The following is a 19,113-nucleotide window of genomic DNA, read 5'->3' as shown; positions in this document are numbered from 1 at the left end:
TTGCCAATAGTAGTTGGTACATTTTATCTTTTTATTTTTATCTATTACAATAAACATATTAAAAAATACAACCCAACAAAGTGTATTAGACTCTTTATTCCAGAGTAGTCTAAACATGTTTCTATTGTAACAATATCCAAATATTATAACTGATATTGACAGTTTAATATTACTGTTATTATTTATTATGTGATAATATTATGTTATTATTAATTATATTATTAAATGCATAAAGTAAATATTATTACAATGATTGTTGTTCACGTGGATCTTATAAATACAACTACTTACTATCATTCATACAATGTCCAAACAACATTGAAGAATATTTTTTGAAAAATATTTTGTATATGAATCTTCTTCTTTATAAAATTTCATTCCAACTAACAATAACTTTCAAATCACCATGTTCGTGATTCCGTATCACTTCCCATTAACATGAAAATGCTTCCCGCCATTGATTGTGCACCATCCTCTTACTCGTTTTAACTATGGCTACCTTTGTTTAATATATATTTTTTTTCTCCAAGTAATTTGCTTCCTTCAATTGTCTACCATAATTTGTGTCAAAGGTCTTTAACTGTTGGTTCTTCCTTGTAACGCATACTCCATCGGGAAAAGATATAATCAAACATTAACATAGTAATTTAATACCATAAGCAACAAGACAACAAAATCCAGCAACTTGTATAGAAATATCTTTTGCATAAAAGGGGAAAAAGTTGCAAAGAAATTAATATTAGGACTTATTGTTGAACTGCAACGTGTTATTGTTTGCATATTCCTAATAGCGATTGCACTTGTGATTTTGATCTTGCGAAAAGAAAACAAAAAACAATGAACCTAGACCTTTACGTTTCAAAAGTTATATTTTAAGCCCAAATTAATTTGCTTAGGCAAACGCATGATGTAGAGCGAATGTGATATCATAATATTCACACTGCCCGCTAATGCAGAATATAAATTCTTGTCGTTAATGAAAACTTTGTTTAGTTATCCTTCTTTCGTGAATCTACCTCCCAATCCTAATGCAACATGGAATCATTTAGGTTTAAATATTCAGTATTGAACCTTTTGGAGATGCCGATGCCTGACAGTATATGCTCCATTCCACATACATGTGGCTATCATCACTCTAGTATCTCTTGTCATTTGCTTAAATTGGTTGGTTGTCAATTTTTGGAATAAAATATCTATCTAAATTTAATTTAATTTTTATGAATGTTTTATGTAAAAACATTTACATTATCAACTTAATTATAATACAGTACATCATACGAGTTTTAAAGCAATTACAAAAGGTTAACAATGTTATTGCACAATACAATTTATAATAAAATGAAATGCCTGGATAATATAAAAAGTAACTTGGTCGGTCATGCAGGTGGAGTCATTTCCTGACCCATTAAAACAATAGGCGTAACTAAAGCAGTAAAACCCATTAAAATTCGCGTTTATGCAGCTTAATAGGACTGATGACAGTAGGAACACTCCACACTCCGTGTTCATTCCCCTTTATCGTTATACAACAAAAACTAAAACACACGCCACTAGGTAGATTCGCAATATCCTGCAAGGCTGTCAAACTGAAAAATATTTACATAAACTCATGAAAATTTACCAGAGATGCTTCGAAAACAATTCATGAGTTGCATAAAACAGTCACTAGGGCAAATCAGGTTAGAATATTGTTTTCTTACTTGGATCCTCTGCAGCAAGGATCTCAACCACTGGTTTTAATCTAATTATTATTAAAATTTGGGGTATAAATAAATTGATTATATAAATAAGTACGAAAGATCGATGATGCTGTAGGGGCTGCAGGACTGTAGAGAATCTCTGCTCTGTATTCTGTCTAGAATTGTAAACTAGAGTCAATAGGTTAACTAGAGAGCTAACCAATTCAGGGTACAAAATAGATAGCGAATGAGTGATTCGGCTATGGTTTTATGTAAAGACGAGTAACCCTTAGGTCACCACCTGATCTCACATTAACAATGCTTTAACTTGCACGATGATTCACTTGGATTAACAAACATGTAAAAGGTAAATATATGTACAAGAAACTACATGTTCCCCTTAATCTGTAACACAACATTGGAGAAACCTTCTCTCCTATCTTTCTATGCATCCTCTTCTCTTCATGTTACACAATTGTACCGACTTTGGGAAATTATGAAACTCCACTTATTTTCATCATCATCTTCTGTACAGGCCACCTGCTTGACAGAATATCAAGCTAGCTTAGCAAGCACGTGACTCGGAAACTGGCAGCCGCCTGATCATTGGTACACTGCTCCCGGATACTTTCAAGGATGCAAACAGGCAAGATAATCTTGCAATCATGGGCATAGTCCTTGGAAGTTTGGGGACAATAGCCAGCTCCATATCAGCATCACATGTGCTATGATATCCTTCAAGATCCGCTTTGGTTATAAGAACTGCGTCCCCAGAGGGGGAGTACGGTAAAGGACACGGCCTGCGATTGTTATAGTTTTGAACAGCCTGCTCACAACACAAACAACAGTTTCAAATCATTGCCAAAAAACAGCACTTCAACAATTGCACAAAACCTATCCTTCTGAAGGGAAGGAGACACACAAAACGGAAATGATCATACCTTCCACTGTGATGGTGCTAGTAGCACTCTAGGTCGTCGAGACCGCACATATTCCAGGGCAGCAGCAGGTGTCATGTGCTTGTATTCAACCTAGAAAACAAAGGTAGGCCACATGGAGAACATTCAGCACCTACAAGCTTCAATAATATAAACTCAATCATAAAGATCATCAATTACCAGATAACAAAGCACAATTGTTGTACTCCTCCCCCGCCCAGCTTTACAGTGAACATAAGTAGTTTTGCCGCAAGTTGCATTCTCTGCCAAAAAAACAAAGGTAATACACGACTACAGTTCATCACCAGCAACAAGAAATAACAAAGAACCACATTGATTGATGCATTTACCCTCTCCCCCCCTTTCTCAAAATTAAATTAACAAGAAAACACCCACGATGAATGAACTGCACAGCCTGGTTGATATCAACAATCGAGGGGGCAAAGAGATAATCTCTAGTGGGAATTACCAAATGATCAATCCCGTGAGCCTGAAAAAAATCAAGTAACAAACCTAGATATCATGAATGGTTTATTTACACTAAAGCAGATACATTGTGACACTATTTTTGCTTAAAAATAAATTCATGATTCCCGTATGTCAATTAAACTCACAAACCCGCACATTACCAATATCAGAGATTACACGACTTCCTAACAACAGGAAGGCTCTAGTAGCACTCAAAATGAAAAGTCAAGAGAGGCCTTCAGAAAAGGAAAGGTGATGTCACTGACCCGATACAACGACGACGGCACCAAGGTTTCATATGGCTCATTGAGAGTAATCACACCACCCACACCAAGGCTCTTCAAAAGAGGAACGTCTTTGGGGAAAGGAACAGCGCCCAGTAACAAAAACTAAAAAGGAACAACGACCAAAATTAACAAAATCGCAACTATGATTATCGGCAAACAAGGCACAAATCCATAAACAGGTCATTCAACAATTCAAAACCACAATTAATCAAGAACAAAATTAAAGTTGATAGAGAAGGAGAGAGAGAACAAAACCTCGTCAATTTGATCCCACCACCTGAACTCAGCTTCAATTTTGTTACGAAGCACATTATACAAGAGTGTGGGATAGAACAGGATCCGAGCACCTGCGCCCACCAACGCTCTCTTCACTTCAACGCTGACCATCTGCTTCTCGTACTTCTCTTGTTCGTCTATACTACACTCCGCGTCGTCCAATTCCTCGATCTTCATCGCACGCGCCAAACAAAAGAAACCCTAAAAACCGCAACACGGATCCAAAATTGGTTCGGTTAGAAATCGGAAAAACGAAGGGAATCGAAAAGCAATCGTACCTTACCGCTGACTTTGGAACGAAGGAAGGCGCGAATTAACAAGAAATGGAATCGAAGAAGGAAAAAGAGAAAGAGAAAACCAGAAATTTTGGGTATGAAGGAGAAAGAGAATGGTGTAAGAAATGCAATGTTCACAAGAGTAGAGTGTGGATTGTGGAAGATCCTTCACGAAAATGCCCTTGCTTCTCTACTAAATTACCCTTCTATTAATATTTATAATATTATTGCTGGAAAGCATGGGTAGAGAGGGTGTGCTTTTTGGTATGTACTATCATTTATAATTTAGTAATAGTCAATGCCCCAAGTTTATGAAATAATAAATTCACTATTAAATCTATTTATTTATTGCTCTCGAATTCACTTTTTTGTATTTTTTATGATAAAATAATCAATGAGAAAATTAAAAAAATAATCAAAATGATTATTTTAAACTAATAATATTAAAACATTAATCATGTCTTAGAAATACTCATAAAGCTCAATTGTTTAAGTTATTATCTAATATCATATTTAATTGCACCATTGGTTATAATTTTTCTTCTAATCATTTTATAAAATTATTTTTATTAATTGATGGGAAATAAATAAGTGTCTGATGTGACAGTATATTTGAAGTTTTAAAATAAATTATTTTCTATATTTGTAAACTTAGGTGTTTTAATATTTTTGTGTTTCTTTCAAATCAATAAATAGGAGTACTTTAGTTTGAATTTGTATAGATAAAAAGAAATTATTAGTAAATGTGAAACAGAACAATCAAATATCGAAAATATAAAAGGTAATAATTAATACACCTATAAACTATTGCATATTTCTTACCATTTAAAAACATAAAATACACCTATAAAATACCTTTATATTCATTCTTTAATAAATATATCAATAGATAATTCGTATGTATGATAAATGAATACAATAATAGATTTCTTAATAAATTAAAGAAATTAAAAAATCAACAATAAGTATATATATGAAAATGTGATTATGTTCATGAGAGGTATGTTTAATATATTTTTTATTTCTTGCTTTTGGCTGCTGTGTATTTTATGTTTTAATGTCTTATTAAACGAAATAAATAATAATAATAATAAAATAACGGCAATTAAATTAGATATAGTTTCATTACTAATAGGATAATGATATTTAGACAACATTTTTTTGACAACATTTGAACATTGATTACGTGTTAATATGTGATTGGTCAAAAGTTACTCCACAATCAATATTAATAATCATAAACATTATTGTAGAGTAATTTTTGACCAATCACATATTGACACGTAATCAATGTTCAAATGTTATCAAAAAAATGTTGTCTAAATATCATTATCCTTACTAATAATAGTAATAATAATAATAATAATAATTAGTGTATAATGGAATAAGCTCCAAAATGAACTTACGTCATTAGGCGAACCAAACCCATAATTTGTTTTACTTTAAATTCAACAGTTTTTTTCTTCTTGTGACAAAAACATTTCATGGTAGGGAGAAATTCGTGTCGCACAAATTATATAATACCTAATAATGATAGGTAAGGTTTTGAAATTAGGTTCTCCCATTAATATAAATGCCTGTTTTATTTCTCATCTCATAAATTAAAAAAAAAAGAAACTTTTAAATTCTATTACAATGTCTTTCTCCTTAATTATAAAGCAAAGCTTTCTTTTACATAAATTCCTGTTTTATAAAAAAGTTACATAGAAAGATATTTATTTAGGATAATGATATTTAGACAACATTTTTTTCACAACATTTGAACAATGATTACGTGTCAATCTGTGATTGGTAAAAAATTACTCCACAATAATGTTTATAATTATTATTATTGATTGTGGAGTAATTTTTGACCAATCACAGATTGTGGAGTAATCAATGTTCAAATATTGTCAAAAAAGTGTTGTCTAAATATCATTATCCGTTTATTTAAAATCTTACTAACATGTTATCTTCCAAGAGTAACATGATATTTAATAAGATGTTATTTATTTATTTATTTATTTAACATGTTATTTATTTAACATCTTACTAAATTCCTTAGTAATAAGATAAATATATATATATATATATATATATATATATATATATATATATATATATATATATATATATAATTATCTTCCAAGAGTAACATTAATTACACAGAGTTTTATTACATAAAGAGTTGTAGTAAGGATGTGGTTGATTTTAACTTAGAAACGTTTAAACAAACTTTCAATCTTTGTTCATTTTTTTCTTACATGTTTGACACTCTTTTCTTTTTTTCCTAACATTCAAAATTCATCTTAAATTTAAATGGACTTAAAAGCTATATTGAATTTTTTTTTGTTTGTTATAAACTCGACTTAAAAGATACAGATTTTTTTTCAACTTCAGTTAAGTTATAATTACTCATTAATCTTTTTTAATTAAAATAAAAAATACACATAAATTACTTAGCCACATTTCTAATAATGCAATTATGAATATTGTGCATACAACTATTATTAGTTAGCATAGGTAGTGGTTTTATTTGTCTCACATAACAAAGTGGTCTACAGTTTGATTCCTATATTTTGATAATTCTTTTTTAACAATTTTTTTACAACAGGACACATGTTATCATTTTATTAGTTTGTTTAAATTTATGTTTAAAAAAATATTTGAAAAGGACCAATTATAAACTACCACGTTGTCAAAATTTGTCAAAAAAGAATTGTTAAAGAGACTTTTTCCTTCCTTTCAAATATTCTTTTAAACATAAATTTAAACAGACTAATAAAATGATAACACGTGTCCTGTTGTCAAAAAATTGTTAAAAATGAATTGTCAATATATTATTGTGCTGCCACTTTAGAGGAATACTCACATTGTATGTTCTAAAGTTCCTCGTGAAAAAATATTACTCTTTTCGTGATTTATATAAAAAGTATGTATATTATTATACTATTATCTCTTTTTTTTTAAAAAAAAAAAGACACGAATTAACCATTTTCAGTGAGATACTCCATATCATATAATAAATAATATATTTTAACAAATAAAATTAAATATGATTTTAATATTAATCAAACGAATATTGCATTATGGTTTTCATAAAATTGTGTTTTGTGTTTTTAAACTTTAAATTAATGGTTTCGATCTCTGAAAATATAGTCTTTTATAAAATAATTGAAAGTTCATTATTTTTTATATTATTTTAATAAAATAATTACATGAAAAGTTATTTATCAAACACGTAGTTTAAATATTAGGAATTGAATATTAAATCTAATATATGTATCAAAGATTTAGTAATTATTTATATGAGTTGAAGTCATATATTTCATTGTTATTAAATCTGTCTTAAATTTATTTGATAAATCTCCTTTCAAAAGACGTAAAAATCTTAATAGCAGTTTAGATAAGAAAAATATAAACACTTAAATTAAAAATTGTAAAAGTGATACTAGGGTACATTTTTTTATATACCAGGTAGCTATCAGTTTTATTAATAATATATAAAGATGATATCCGAAACGGATAAGAGTGAGTATTTTTTATTATTATTGTAAGTAACCCAACAAAACAAAGGAAATTTCACTACGGTCCCACAGGATCATTCACTTGAAATGGAACAAGAGAAGAAGGATCTTCATCTAATTCAAAATGTACAATTACAGTCACCCAAAAACAGTGCGTGAATTTTATTTCTTTTAATATATTCATATGTTTCATATGTCTATTTCTTAGGTAAATGTAGTTTTATTATAATTTATCTGATGAAAAACATAAGGAATTACGATTGATACTCCAACAACTTACACGCACGAAGGCGAGGAGTGAACGTCGGTACAAGAGGTATGGACAAGGAGCGGTTTCTGGCAGACTTCCCGTGAAAGAGGCACGTGGACGAATCGAACATACATTTGAATGAAAGGGATCTAGAGATTGTATAGATATGAGACTATACAGTTGAAGGATAACTTAAAGAAATTGATTTGACTACTCATATCAACAAATGCATTTGTTTTTCGTTACTCTAACTCATAAGAACTTCATACTCGTAAATAGTTTAAGATGGGTAGCTTGTGATTGAACAAGGTTACTCTTTTCCGACTACCTTTTAACAATGTATACTTAGTAATTTGTGATTAGTCTGTTTCAAAAAAAAATTTTAAATATAAATTCAAACAAACTAATAAAATTATGACATGTGTTCCGTTATAAAAAAAAAAAAATTGTCAAAATATCAAAATCTCTCAAATTATTAACAAATTGTTACAAATTTTACTCTTAATTTTATTCGTTTTCATCCAAAATCTCTTATAAAAGATAATACAAATTTTATTTTCAAATTTATGTCAAATTTATTCAATCGTCCATTCTTAAATCAATTTTCATAAGTGAATTCAGTCTTAACAAGTGGAAGATGATAAGATGTGGAGAGAGACTTCCATGCTTTTGAAAAGAAGAAAGAAGGAAGTATACGAAAGAATGGTCTATGCCCATGGCTTTCTATATGTGCAATTATTCACATCATCAATGAAGAATAATAAGTATAGCTAGACTGTGACAAATTAGTTGTTGCTATAATAAAGATAACTTTAAACTGGACCACGTTAAAATTTAAGCATGGTCACAATTACCTAAGCTGTCTACAACTCGTATTTCTTATAAGATATTTTTATTTCCTTATCTAAATCACTTTTAAGGAAAACAATTACTTCTTAAATACAATAAATTGATAAACGCTATTCATATATTACACTTTTTACATTAATGGTTTCATGTTATACTGTTTTATTGGCACATGTAGTGATTTCGAAAGAAGGATTGTTAGTTATCCATGGACTAGTGAATGAATTAATGGTTTATTTTTAGTGTTTATTTTGTTTCTTTATTAGCTAATTTTTCAAAAATATTTTTTTAAAAAAATAAAGCCTATTTGGGACATCTCAATTATAAATTTAATGAAAGAATGAAGTCATGTTAATCCATTTTCTTTAAAATGGCCGAATACAAAATGAATATCCGAGTCTAACCAAAGAAATAACTGGGTTAAAAGGTTATATAGATACAATGTCCTTACTTCGGCCTTGCTATTGGCACCCCTAAGTCACTATTGAAATTTATTTTTATTTAAAATTTTGATAGATTTGATCAACCTCAATAAATATAATCCTTTTAAAACGATTATATTAAATTTATTTTATATGTCAAACACGTATTAGCATTTTAAATTATTTAGATCATTTGACTTTTACTTTAATGTTAATTAAAAAGATATATTAGAAAAGATTTACCTAGATTAGAAGAATTATATCCATTTATTTATAAAATACTAAGAAAAAAAAGTATTAACGTTTTAAATAATAATATATTTTTAAAATTTAATAACTAAAAACATATTTAATCTTAATAAAAATGAATTAATATAATAAGTTAGATTTAAAAAAAATTATAAAAAATTATGTACTTGAAAAATAATTATAAAATTTATTTTTTTATTAATTTTATAATGTTATAACTATATATTATGAGTACTTAAGTTTTTTTATAAAAATAGAAAATAAAGGTATAATAAAATGTTCATAAAAAAGAAGTTACAGAATATTTTATTAATTATTATAGTTATACTTTTGATTTCCGTGAGTAGATGTTTCTAAGATAATAAAAATTAAAAATTCAATTAATAAATAAGGGGTGTTAATAATCATATTTATCGATGACATATTTAGTACTTTTCCTTGAAAGAAGTCTCTGTTATTTAATTTAATTTTTATGTGTTAAAAATTAAATAAAAATAACTAAAATTATATGACTTTTTCCGATTCAAAATTACCATCAACCACTCTGGCTTGGTTTGTAATGCCCATGGTGACCAGAGAGAAACAATGAGCAGCAAAACTTAAGAAGAAAGGATTTTTTAATATGAGTAGTAAAAAACTGAGCAATTTCTTTAACAATTAATTCTAAATATATCTGTCTACCATTTCCCTGCACGTACTAATCCTACAATGATACAAATGCTGGGCACTGATATTCTTCTCATCAGATAAAGAGAGAAAGAGACAGAGAAGAAGAGGGAGTAAACGTAAAGGCCAAGCAAAAACAACATTTATGCAACCAAACCAACTAACCCTACAGATGGGTCCCACCAACCACATAATTTGTCTTTTCTTTTGCTTAAAATTAGCAACTTTGTTACTAACCTTTAGCCTTAACTTTTAATGGCCAAATTAGCAAAATGAAACTTTAGTTAATTTGGATTTAAACACCACATCTAACAAAAGTACTGCATTTTTTTTGTCTAATCACGTCTACATTAGATTGTGACCACAAAATATGAAGTTTGTTTTTGGCTACAATGAACTTAGTCAATGAAATTTGAATTCAATTGTGTCTTATGGCCTGAACAACCATCTAATCATTCTATAATCAAGAAAATTGGACGGTTACAACCAAATTGATTGAACATGGTATAAGTTCTAAATTTAGACCGGATGGCAAAAGTAGAACGTTCGGTCTAAATCAATAATCAGGTTTTTCTGCAAAGATTAAGATAAGTAGTAATCAGAAGTATTGGATTAGGATTAGGTTGTAATTAAGATTTCGCTAATTCTAGATCTATGACAAAAACTATAAATATAGGTGAAAGGTAAGAAGTAGATGATTCACATTTACTGCATATTTATTTTCATTGCTCTAAGTTATTGTTCGGATTGCTATCTTTAGCATATATTTCTGGGTCGTGGAGTGAAGACGAAGATATGAAATGTAGACCAAACGGTTTTCCAAGAGAAATTATGTAGACATTAGAAGTTATTCAACTTCATATCCAAAACACTAATTATATAAAAGATTGACACGATTTTCTATTTAAAACTTTAAGACAATGAGTTAATAGGCCTTCGTTATATTTTATTATTATCCAGTATGAAACTTAGATTCACAGTTTAAAATTTTAATCATTATTACATCGCGTATTAATTTCTTAAAGTTTGGTTTAGAAAAGTTGAAGGAATGAATTCCTAAAGAGCATGCATATGCATTATAGACCAATTTTACCTGGGGTGAGTTTGTAAGGTGCCATCATCGTTATTATGAAATCTACTGCTACTATATAAGCTTGGTGGCTACGTTTTGAAAACGCAACTACTTACTACTCGAACTTCCTTTTATGCAGTGGAGTGGATGGAGAATTCGGAAGAGGAATCTTTCTTTTTTTGCAATCTTCTTTTATTTCCTATCTTTTTCTCCTTTTTCTCAAGTGGAACAATACTCCATGCCCAACCATAGAACTTGGAAACTAGCTGTTCCATATTAGTCTTCAAAATGGTGTGCGCTCTTCTGTGCTCACCCTTTTCACACCAACATCATTATTCACAACCAAACTAGCTGCCTTCTGTCGTTTGATCAACTGCTTCAAACTTTGAATTCTGATCAAACTATCGGAAAAAAAAGAGTATTTATAATGTGTGTTTCATGCCTCATTATTCACTTCAAAAGTATAAGAAATATGTTTGTTTGGTATATAAAATTTTCAGAGTGAAGTAGACTTTTGACTGTTTCAATACAACATAGTTATCTTAAACTTAAATTGCGTATTGCAAGATCACTTTTTTCTAATCATTGATTCATGGACTGTTCTCCCATTATTTAGGTAAGGGAACTGAACTGCACATTCCACTAACTTTTGTTGAACTGTACATATTTCAGCCAAATACAGAATTCAACAAAACCATACTCCTCCACTTTGGATCAACCCTAGTTGCTGCTAGCGATAAACCGTGTCCGAATTCTTTCACACCAATAATTAGTGTTGTTGTAGCATGTGGTTGTGGATGTTTTGCAGAGCACGCGTTGGTAAACTTGTTTTGATTATTTTAAGACTTTTCCTTTTCTATGTTTTTTATTGCATCACGAGGATGTTTTTAAAGAATAACAACACATTACTATCATTGGAAAGTTAAGAGCTAGAAATTAAGAGACAACTTTTCACGACCGTTGGCTGGTAGCTACCATCTGCCAACCATTTATCGCAACTTCAATTCCCTCTACCAGACCTGCTGCTACAACTACAAGGACAGATATCTCTGTTTTTTTCTCTGCTTTTTCTTCTGATTGTTGGTGGAAGTGTGAAGGATTCGAGTTCTTGATGGGAACTAACTTAACCAAACCTATGTGATGTATTAATTATGCTACAATGTCATAAAGAAGGATTTGTTTTGTTGTGCAAGTTATCAAACAGGACTTTGGTCTTGGCGTCTCTTTCTTTCTAGCTCAACTAAGTCAAGTGTGAAGAAACAGAATAATCAATGATCATGATGATATTGATTTGGTCAGATAGATGATTAGCCCTTGTTTTTCATGACATCTTTTTGACTAGTTTATCAATTTTTTTCCACCTGGTAACCCTCTTGTTTTCTTACCCTTAAATGATTAGTTTCTTTATTTGTTTGAAACACATCACACACTACAAAAAATAAAGGTCGTATACAAATTCAGAAAACATAGGTTATGTCTACTATCTCCATCTCAAACTTAAATGAAAGCGTAGCCGTAACATTATATTGATGGTTATGTCTGCGCAATCGACCAGCTTTTCATTAAATATGTAAGCTAGTAAGTAACCTAACATATACACTACACCCTATTTGTTTCTTAAAATAATAGATACATTTTTATTCATGATTGGCCATGAGTTCTCCTTATTTAATAAGATGTCTTAAGTATTTTTGACCAAATACATTAGATTTTAGTTAGTTAATTAATTGAATAATTGCATCCAAAATGTTTAATCAGAATTCATTTTATATTGGAAGTTGTTTGATAAGAAAGTTAGGCACAGATATTAAAAGCCAACGGAAGTCAGCATCCTCTTCTTTTATTCAAAGCTAAGCTCAAACGCATGTTATATAATCTGATCAGTAAGAATTTTAGCAACCACTTTTCACACCACCGTAGAGAAACAAGTGATAAAAATAATAAAAATAACTTAATTGAAGAATTTAAGTGAGTTATGAGTGATTCCAAAAGAAAATGGTGAATGAAGACCCCATTAGTGTACCACCCTCTTCTTTCCCTTCAATGTAGCAACTTTATTTGGACAACCTCAAAAGCCTTTCATCAAACAGTCATCCTGGTTTCTTCAGCTTCAAATGGAGAACACCTGGATCCTCACTTTTCATCATCTTCTTCTTCTTCTTCTTCTCCTCCTGCTCCATTCAAATGCAGCAAAAGGGGCCATTAATGTGGGTGTCGGTGTTGGTGGAAGAGCTGGCATAGGTGTTGGCATTGGTATTGGCAATGGGGGTAGTGGTGGTAACACCGCAGGACCCTCTGGATCCTCAGCGTCAAACCTCAACAATGCTTTCACGGCCCTCCAAGCTTGGAAATCTGCCATAACTGATGACCCTTTGAAGATTTTGGACACTTGGGTTGGTCCCAATGTGTGTTCCTACAAAGGTATCTTCTGCTCGAATTCTCAGGACGATAATGGGATTGCCACAACAGCATCGACCGAATCTTCTGTTGTTGCTGGAATAGATCTCAACCATGCAAATCTCCAAGGGACTCTTGTCAAAGAACTCTCTTTGCTATCAGATATCACCCTTTTCCATCTCAACACCAACAGGCTTTCTGGCTCAGTTCCTGAGTCTTTCAGAGACCTCACTTCCCTACAAGAGTTGGACCTCAGCAACAACCAACTCTCGGGACCTTTTCCCACTGCCATTCTATCCATGCCAAGCCTCGTCTACTTGGACCTCAGATACAACAACTTCTCAGGGCAACTTCCCGATGAACTCTTCAACAAGAGACTCGATGCAATATTCCTCAACAACAACAATTTTGGGGGTGAAATTCCAGACAATCTGGGAAATTCACCTGCCTCGGTGATCAACTTGGCCAACAACAAGTTGAGCGGAAGCATCCCTTTTAGCTTTGGCTTCATGAGTTCAAGACTGAAGGAGATTCTCTTCCTTAACAACCAGTTAACAGGTTGCATTCCTCAGGGAGTAGGGATCTTCACCGAGATGCAAGTGTTGGATGTGAGTTTCAACTCTCTGATGGGCCATTTGCCTGACACAATGAGTTGCTTGCAGGATATAGAGGTTCTCAATTTGGCGAATAACAAGCTCTCAGGGGAATTATCTGATGTGGTCTGCTCCTTGAGAAGCCTATTGAATCTAACCGTTGCTCACAATTTCTTCTCTGGGCTGAGCCAGGAATGCTCAAGGCTATTCAATGTGGGGTTTGATTTCTCGGATAACTGTATACCTGGAAGGAATATGCAAAGACCACAACCAGAGTGTTCTGGGATCCCTGGAGGTAGTCTCAATTGTCTTAGAATCCCTGCTCCAAAGCCTCTTGTTTGTGCAACTCTGGCTGCAACTTTGTCCAACCACGCAAACTCACCTTCCTCTTCTCCCTGATACAGGTTGGTCCTTAATGCTACCAAGTTAATTCGTAATCACACCCTGCTAATTTTATTCTTGGTTCTTTCAGTATACGTCTTAGTATCTTCTTCTTCTTCTTCTTATTATTATTATTATTATACTTGGCCCGCACGGATAAGATTCACCTTGATTTTGTGGGCAACCAGCAATGAGAAAGATCTATGATGCGTTAACAAACAAGATAATTTATATGTCACGTGGCATGGTTCTTTGATTTGTACAACCATCACGGGTTTTTAAGATTGTGTATTCAGTATTCTGCTACGTTTTTTCTCCTCATAAATATCACGAACCTCCTGTTTCATTGCTTGTTTTCTGACTACTGAATCTTCACACCACAAGCAAGTCACCTACATCATGCAAGCTACATTCTTTCTGGTCGGTTTTATGCTTTATCTCTAACAAGGATCACATAACAAAACCACGGTCACTAAAAATCTTCGGGCTAATAACTGTTATCGTGTAAAGCAAGAAAATCCATGTAAAAAGTTATTTTTGTTAAACACTATTTGATGAATTCGTTGAAGCAGAATCATTTTTTTCCTTGAATTGGAATTGTCCTAGTATATGACATTCTGGATTATATGAAGTTTTTTCAAGGGATCATTTCATATTCGATCAGTCAATCATATAAACTATCGGAGAAACAAGCTGTAGAGGTTTCACTATAGATTACTCAGTAAATAAATAAAATGCATATAACACATTTTTTGTAAGGAAATAGAATATATGTAATTTCCTCCGTAAGTTGGCTTGATAATGACGACATAAGTGGCCACTATTTTGAAGTGTGGATCATGGACCATGGAAACCACAGTCACTTCAGACATTCACCACGCCGAACATGGGGTCGATCGATGATGAAAATGGCCTAACCCAAAATCATCTCAAGATCAATAAATACCTGAGTATAATTATTTTTGGCTCAAAAGAATGGTTCATAGGAATTGGTTTAGTTTATTACATAGTGATTCAGGATGGAGCCAGACACCTTGATCTGGGAGTAAATAAATTTATAAAAAATCTACTTTTTAAAAGGATATATATATATATATATATATATATATATATATATATATATATATATATATATATATATATATATACTTACGAAGGTTCTTACTATATTATCAATGGGAAAACATTTATTAATAATTATTGAAAATAGTTTATCAATATGCCTCAAAATTTAAATTATCAAAAATGTATATAATACTTGTAAGTTTGATCGATAGGACTTGTGTGTGTTTGGTTTAGGTAAAACATGCATCCCAAACTTCGCATTCAGGTGAAAGTTTCTCTTACGAAGGATTGACATTGAACTTAATGGAATGATGTTTCAAACACGCCCTTAGTCCACACTTTTGTGGATTGTAAGGCTATAAATATGGAAATGTTGTTACATGGTGAATTAGATTTGTTTTTCAGGCATGGAAAGATAGATTGTTATGGAATTTAAATAATAATTTTAATATATAAAAAAAAAAGTTATTGCATGAAGTTGAGTGAATCTGTTGTCTATTGGTTAGATTATTTTAATCTAATACGTAGTAATCTTAAATTTGTGTATTAATAAGTTGAGAATCACTTTTATTGTTTGCTTTCTTATTAAATTTAAGTAACGATAAAAAATATATTACCTAAAATTAACTCAAACAATCTAGATTTTTTAAAATAAGGAAGATAACTTAATATGTCTAAAATAAATAAATAAATAAAATATGAAATAGAAAAGACATGGAAGGATAAACAGAAAGTTGCATTCAAATATTTATGAATAGACATGTGCATTTAATATTTTTGTACATTTGAAATCTTCCGTTGAGATCTATACACCCAATAACCAGACAATGTGGTTCAGCTGTTAAATCACACCCCTGAAATGTGAGCTGCTGAAAAAAACCCAACTTGTAGGTGCTACAGCAACTGCTTGCGATATCTTTTTCGAACACTCTGAATACAAACAAAGACGAAACAAATTGTAGAGGTAGGCCTAAGAACATTAACAACCCAAATCAGCTAAAGCTTCAAGCACTCCCAGATGAAGGCAAAAAGAATATTCATGATAGTAATGTCTTGGTTTCAAGATTGCATCTTTATCTATAAATCAGGATGTTTGATTTTGAGGCATAGGAAGGAAGGATGCTAGCTAGCTATGATAGGGAATTTTGTTCATGGTGGCAAAGCTCCTTTCTAAGTTTATCCGAGAAAAGCCTGCATGCATCCATGCTGAGATCGATTGCAGCTGAGAGCGCAATGAAGAGAGCAGCGTCAGGCATGCAGGTGATATGCTGCGCACCAACCTGCACGAGAGGCTTGCTAACTTTGCCTTCACCGTCGACAGTTGAACCCATCACAAACCCTTCTGCCCCTGGCAACCTCCAACCCAACCCAGCATCCTTCATCACCTTGTAATCGATGCAGAACTGGCCACCCTTTTTCACACTCATTGTGCCTTCAGCGATGGGTATTCTGTTGGCTGGTCCATTGTCAGAGAAAAGCTCAACCTTGTAGCCCAACCCATCCACAGGGCCTCTTTCTCGCCACGCCTCGAGACGACCCCATGGCTTCCAGCTACTCACCGAGGCTCCGTTGGGCCGGAGGATGAGCCAGGCTCCGGGGTTTGAACGAGACACGCGATCTGAGCCAGGGGATGGGACAAATGGTGTCACCATTGATGCTGCAGCAACAGGTGAGCCTGAGAGATCGTGAATCATTATCATCCAACCCTTTCTCTCCTTCCCTTGACGCTCTCTGTCAGCTGTGGAGGATCTTCTCCACCCACTTCCATTGCTTGTAAAATCTGACGGAAGAGACCTGAGTTTTCAATTAGGGAAACAAAAAATCAACTTCCTTCAACTACCGATGCTACCTCATTAGTCAAAAGACCAATCAAAGAAAATAAAGTGAAAAGGAGTGGATAAGTATAATTATTGGACAACAAACACTATGAAATTGTCAAACAGTGACAGGTAATTAATCAACGAGATACTATTACTGCTGTCTAATGGCTTTCACATAAGATGGAATCCTAGGTAGAATATGTCGTTTGGATGGATGATGTTAACTCATCTGCTTTACGGAACATGGGCAGCATGAAGTAGCAGTTACTCTTAAGCGGAATTATTTAGTTGTAGTAGTCTATAACATGGGCTTTTCATTTGAAGGGGGGAAAAGAAAAAGGTGAAGGACCAAAAGTTGAAGTGGTAGTATATACGAAAAGGAAAAAAAAAAGGGCAAAATAAAACTGACCAATGGATTCTTGAATTGCACGAAAACCAGTTAAGCCGGTAATCGAGAAAAGAAAAGGCACTGAGAGTTTGATTAAAACCATGAGATATTGATGTTTCAAGAGGGGGAGGCAGTTAGTCTTCACTAAATCGTCTCAATTAAGATTGTCTTTTTTTCGTAATCCTCAAGTTAATAACCATAAAATTGGCAGATTAAACAAAAAAGGTACGTATGTCTATTTTTCGAGAAAAGGGAAATTATAAAACTGGTACAGTATTCGTTCATGTGAAGGAAAACAGTGTCTGAACGTGAAAACTGTAACGTCAATGACAGACCGTTTCGAAGATTGGAATTACGATCCAGCCAATTGAAAACGACAGATGGGAACGAAAACATCGCAGCAGCACTGTCACCTTTCACGTTTTTTTCAGGCGAAAAAGAAAGAAACAACAGTAGGTAATGATATCCACCAACATGGAAAGGAACATGAAAATGAATTCAGTTGAACAAGGCTTGGCCCAACCAAACAACCCACATGCCTAAACCTTACCTAAACCCAAAATCAAAATCACACATTGCACTCCAACAATCTAGCTCTATAATTTCATCTGCATAATTGAATAATATCATTCAATCAAATACATAAAAATTTAACAGATTGCGCACTTTAGTAGATTGAGTGAAGGAAAGGTAAATGCCCATAGGAGAGTGAAGGAGCGAGTGAGTGACTCACCGGGATCTGTAGTTGCGATCGGCGCTGAACTTGCAACTGAAAACGGGTTGTCGGATATTTCCCTGAATCTGGAAAACAACTGGGCTGCACTCCGGTTCGCCTCCGAATTGAAACACGAACCGGGGATCCGGTTCAGACCGAACGACGAGGTGAAGCTGGGCCGATGGTTTGGTTGTGGTGTGGGGCCCAGCTAGGTTGAGCCAGCCGCTGTGGAAGGTGTTGGAGTGAGAAAGGGCAGTGGAGAGGTTAACGGTGAGATGAACCCGGCCCAACAGCTTGGCGCCGCGCACCCAGCAGGAACGGCCCATTGGGCCGTTGTAGACGGAGATGACGAGGCTGAGAGGCTTTACCGAGAGGCGGCGGAGGGCGGCGGGGTCGAGGTGGAAGGCCGTGGCGGAGGTGGTGGTGTCGGGGGTGGAGGCCGAAGCGGAGAGAGGGAGGAGGGCTGTATGGGTGGGGAAGGTGTTGGTGCGGATTTTGCAGAAGCAAGGGGTGGTGGAGGGATGGACCCCGGAGAGTGGAGGGGGTTTGGTCGGAGAGGGAAGTTTCAGAGCTAGAGATTCGACTATGAGACGCACGAAGGGACAAGGATCCATGATAACGAGGAAAAGAAGAAGAAGAAGAAGAAGAAGAAGAAAGTATGAGAGGAAGTGAGAATAGTTGTGTTGTGGTGGTTGTTTCAGAGACACAACTGCCCAAACATCTACCTTTGTGGAATACAAATGTGGGTGTCGGCTTCGAGGTTTAAAACACTTTCTTGGAGATCTTCTCTCTCTTTTTTGGCTGTTTTCGCGGGAAAATG

The 19,113-nt window shown here is 33.3% G+C and overlaps 3 protein-coding genes across 4 annotated transcripts; 1 reads left to right on the top strand and 2 right to left on the bottom strand.

Moving 5' to 3' along the window:
- Positions 1-1,812: 1,812 nt before the first annotated feature.
- On the bottom strand, positions 1,813-4,106 carry LOC106765759 (putative dual specificity protein phosphatase DSP8). Of its 2 annotated transcripts, none has more exons than XM_014650485.2 (7): positions 3,927-4,106; positions 3,628-3,849; positions 3,352-3,474; positions 3,014-3,107; positions 2,798-2,880; positions 2,621-2,710; positions 1,813-2,505 (listed from the first exon to the last, which is right to left on the bottom strand). In XM_014650485.2, the coding sequence occupies exons 2-7, from the start codon at positions 3,823-3,825 to the stop codon at positions 2,245-2,247; spliced, it is 849 nt and encodes a 282-aa protein (XP_014505971.1). In that variant the 5' UTR covers positions 3,826-3,849; positions 3,927-4,106; the 3' UTR covers positions 1,813-2,244. The 2 variants fall into 2 exon arrangements, with proteins under 2 accessions (XP_014505971.1, XP_014505970.1); XM_014650484.2 differs by having other exon boundaries at positions 3,932-4,106.
- An 8,668-nt stretch (positions 4,107-12,774) lies between these two features.
- On the top strand, positions 12,775-14,656 carry LOC106767099 (leucine-rich repeat extensin-like protein 6). The gene has a single exon (XM_014651925.2). It carries the CDS (start codon positions 13,049-13,051, stop codon positions 14,321-14,323), a length of 1,275 nt encoding a protein of 424 aa, XP_014507411.1. The 5' UTR covers positions 12,775-13,048; the 3' UTR covers positions 14,324-14,656.
- A 1,461-nt stretch (positions 14,657-16,117) lies between these two features.
- LOC106767235 lies at positions 16,118-19,113 on the bottom strand. The gene is made up of 2 exons (XM_014652081.2): positions 18,312-19,113; positions 16,118-17,164 (listed from the first exon to the last, which is right to left on the bottom strand). Exons 1-2 carry the CDS (start codon positions 18,905-18,907, stop codon positions 16,501-16,503), a joined length of 1,260 nt encoding a protein of 419 aa, XP_014507567.1. The 5' UTR covers positions 18,908-19,113; the 3' UTR covers positions 16,118-16,500.

The sequence above is a fragment of the Vigna radiata genome, chromosome 7 (genome assembly GCF_000741045.1).
Source record: "Vigna radiata var. radiata cultivar VC1973A chromosome 7, Vradiata_ver6, whole genome shotgun sequence".
Lineage (NCBI taxonomy): Eukaryota > Viridiplantae > Streptophyta > Magnoliopsida > Fabales > Fabaceae > Vigna > Vigna radiata.
Note: the sequence above shows the minus strand (reverse complement) of the source record. Positions and strands in the feature narration are given on the sequence as shown.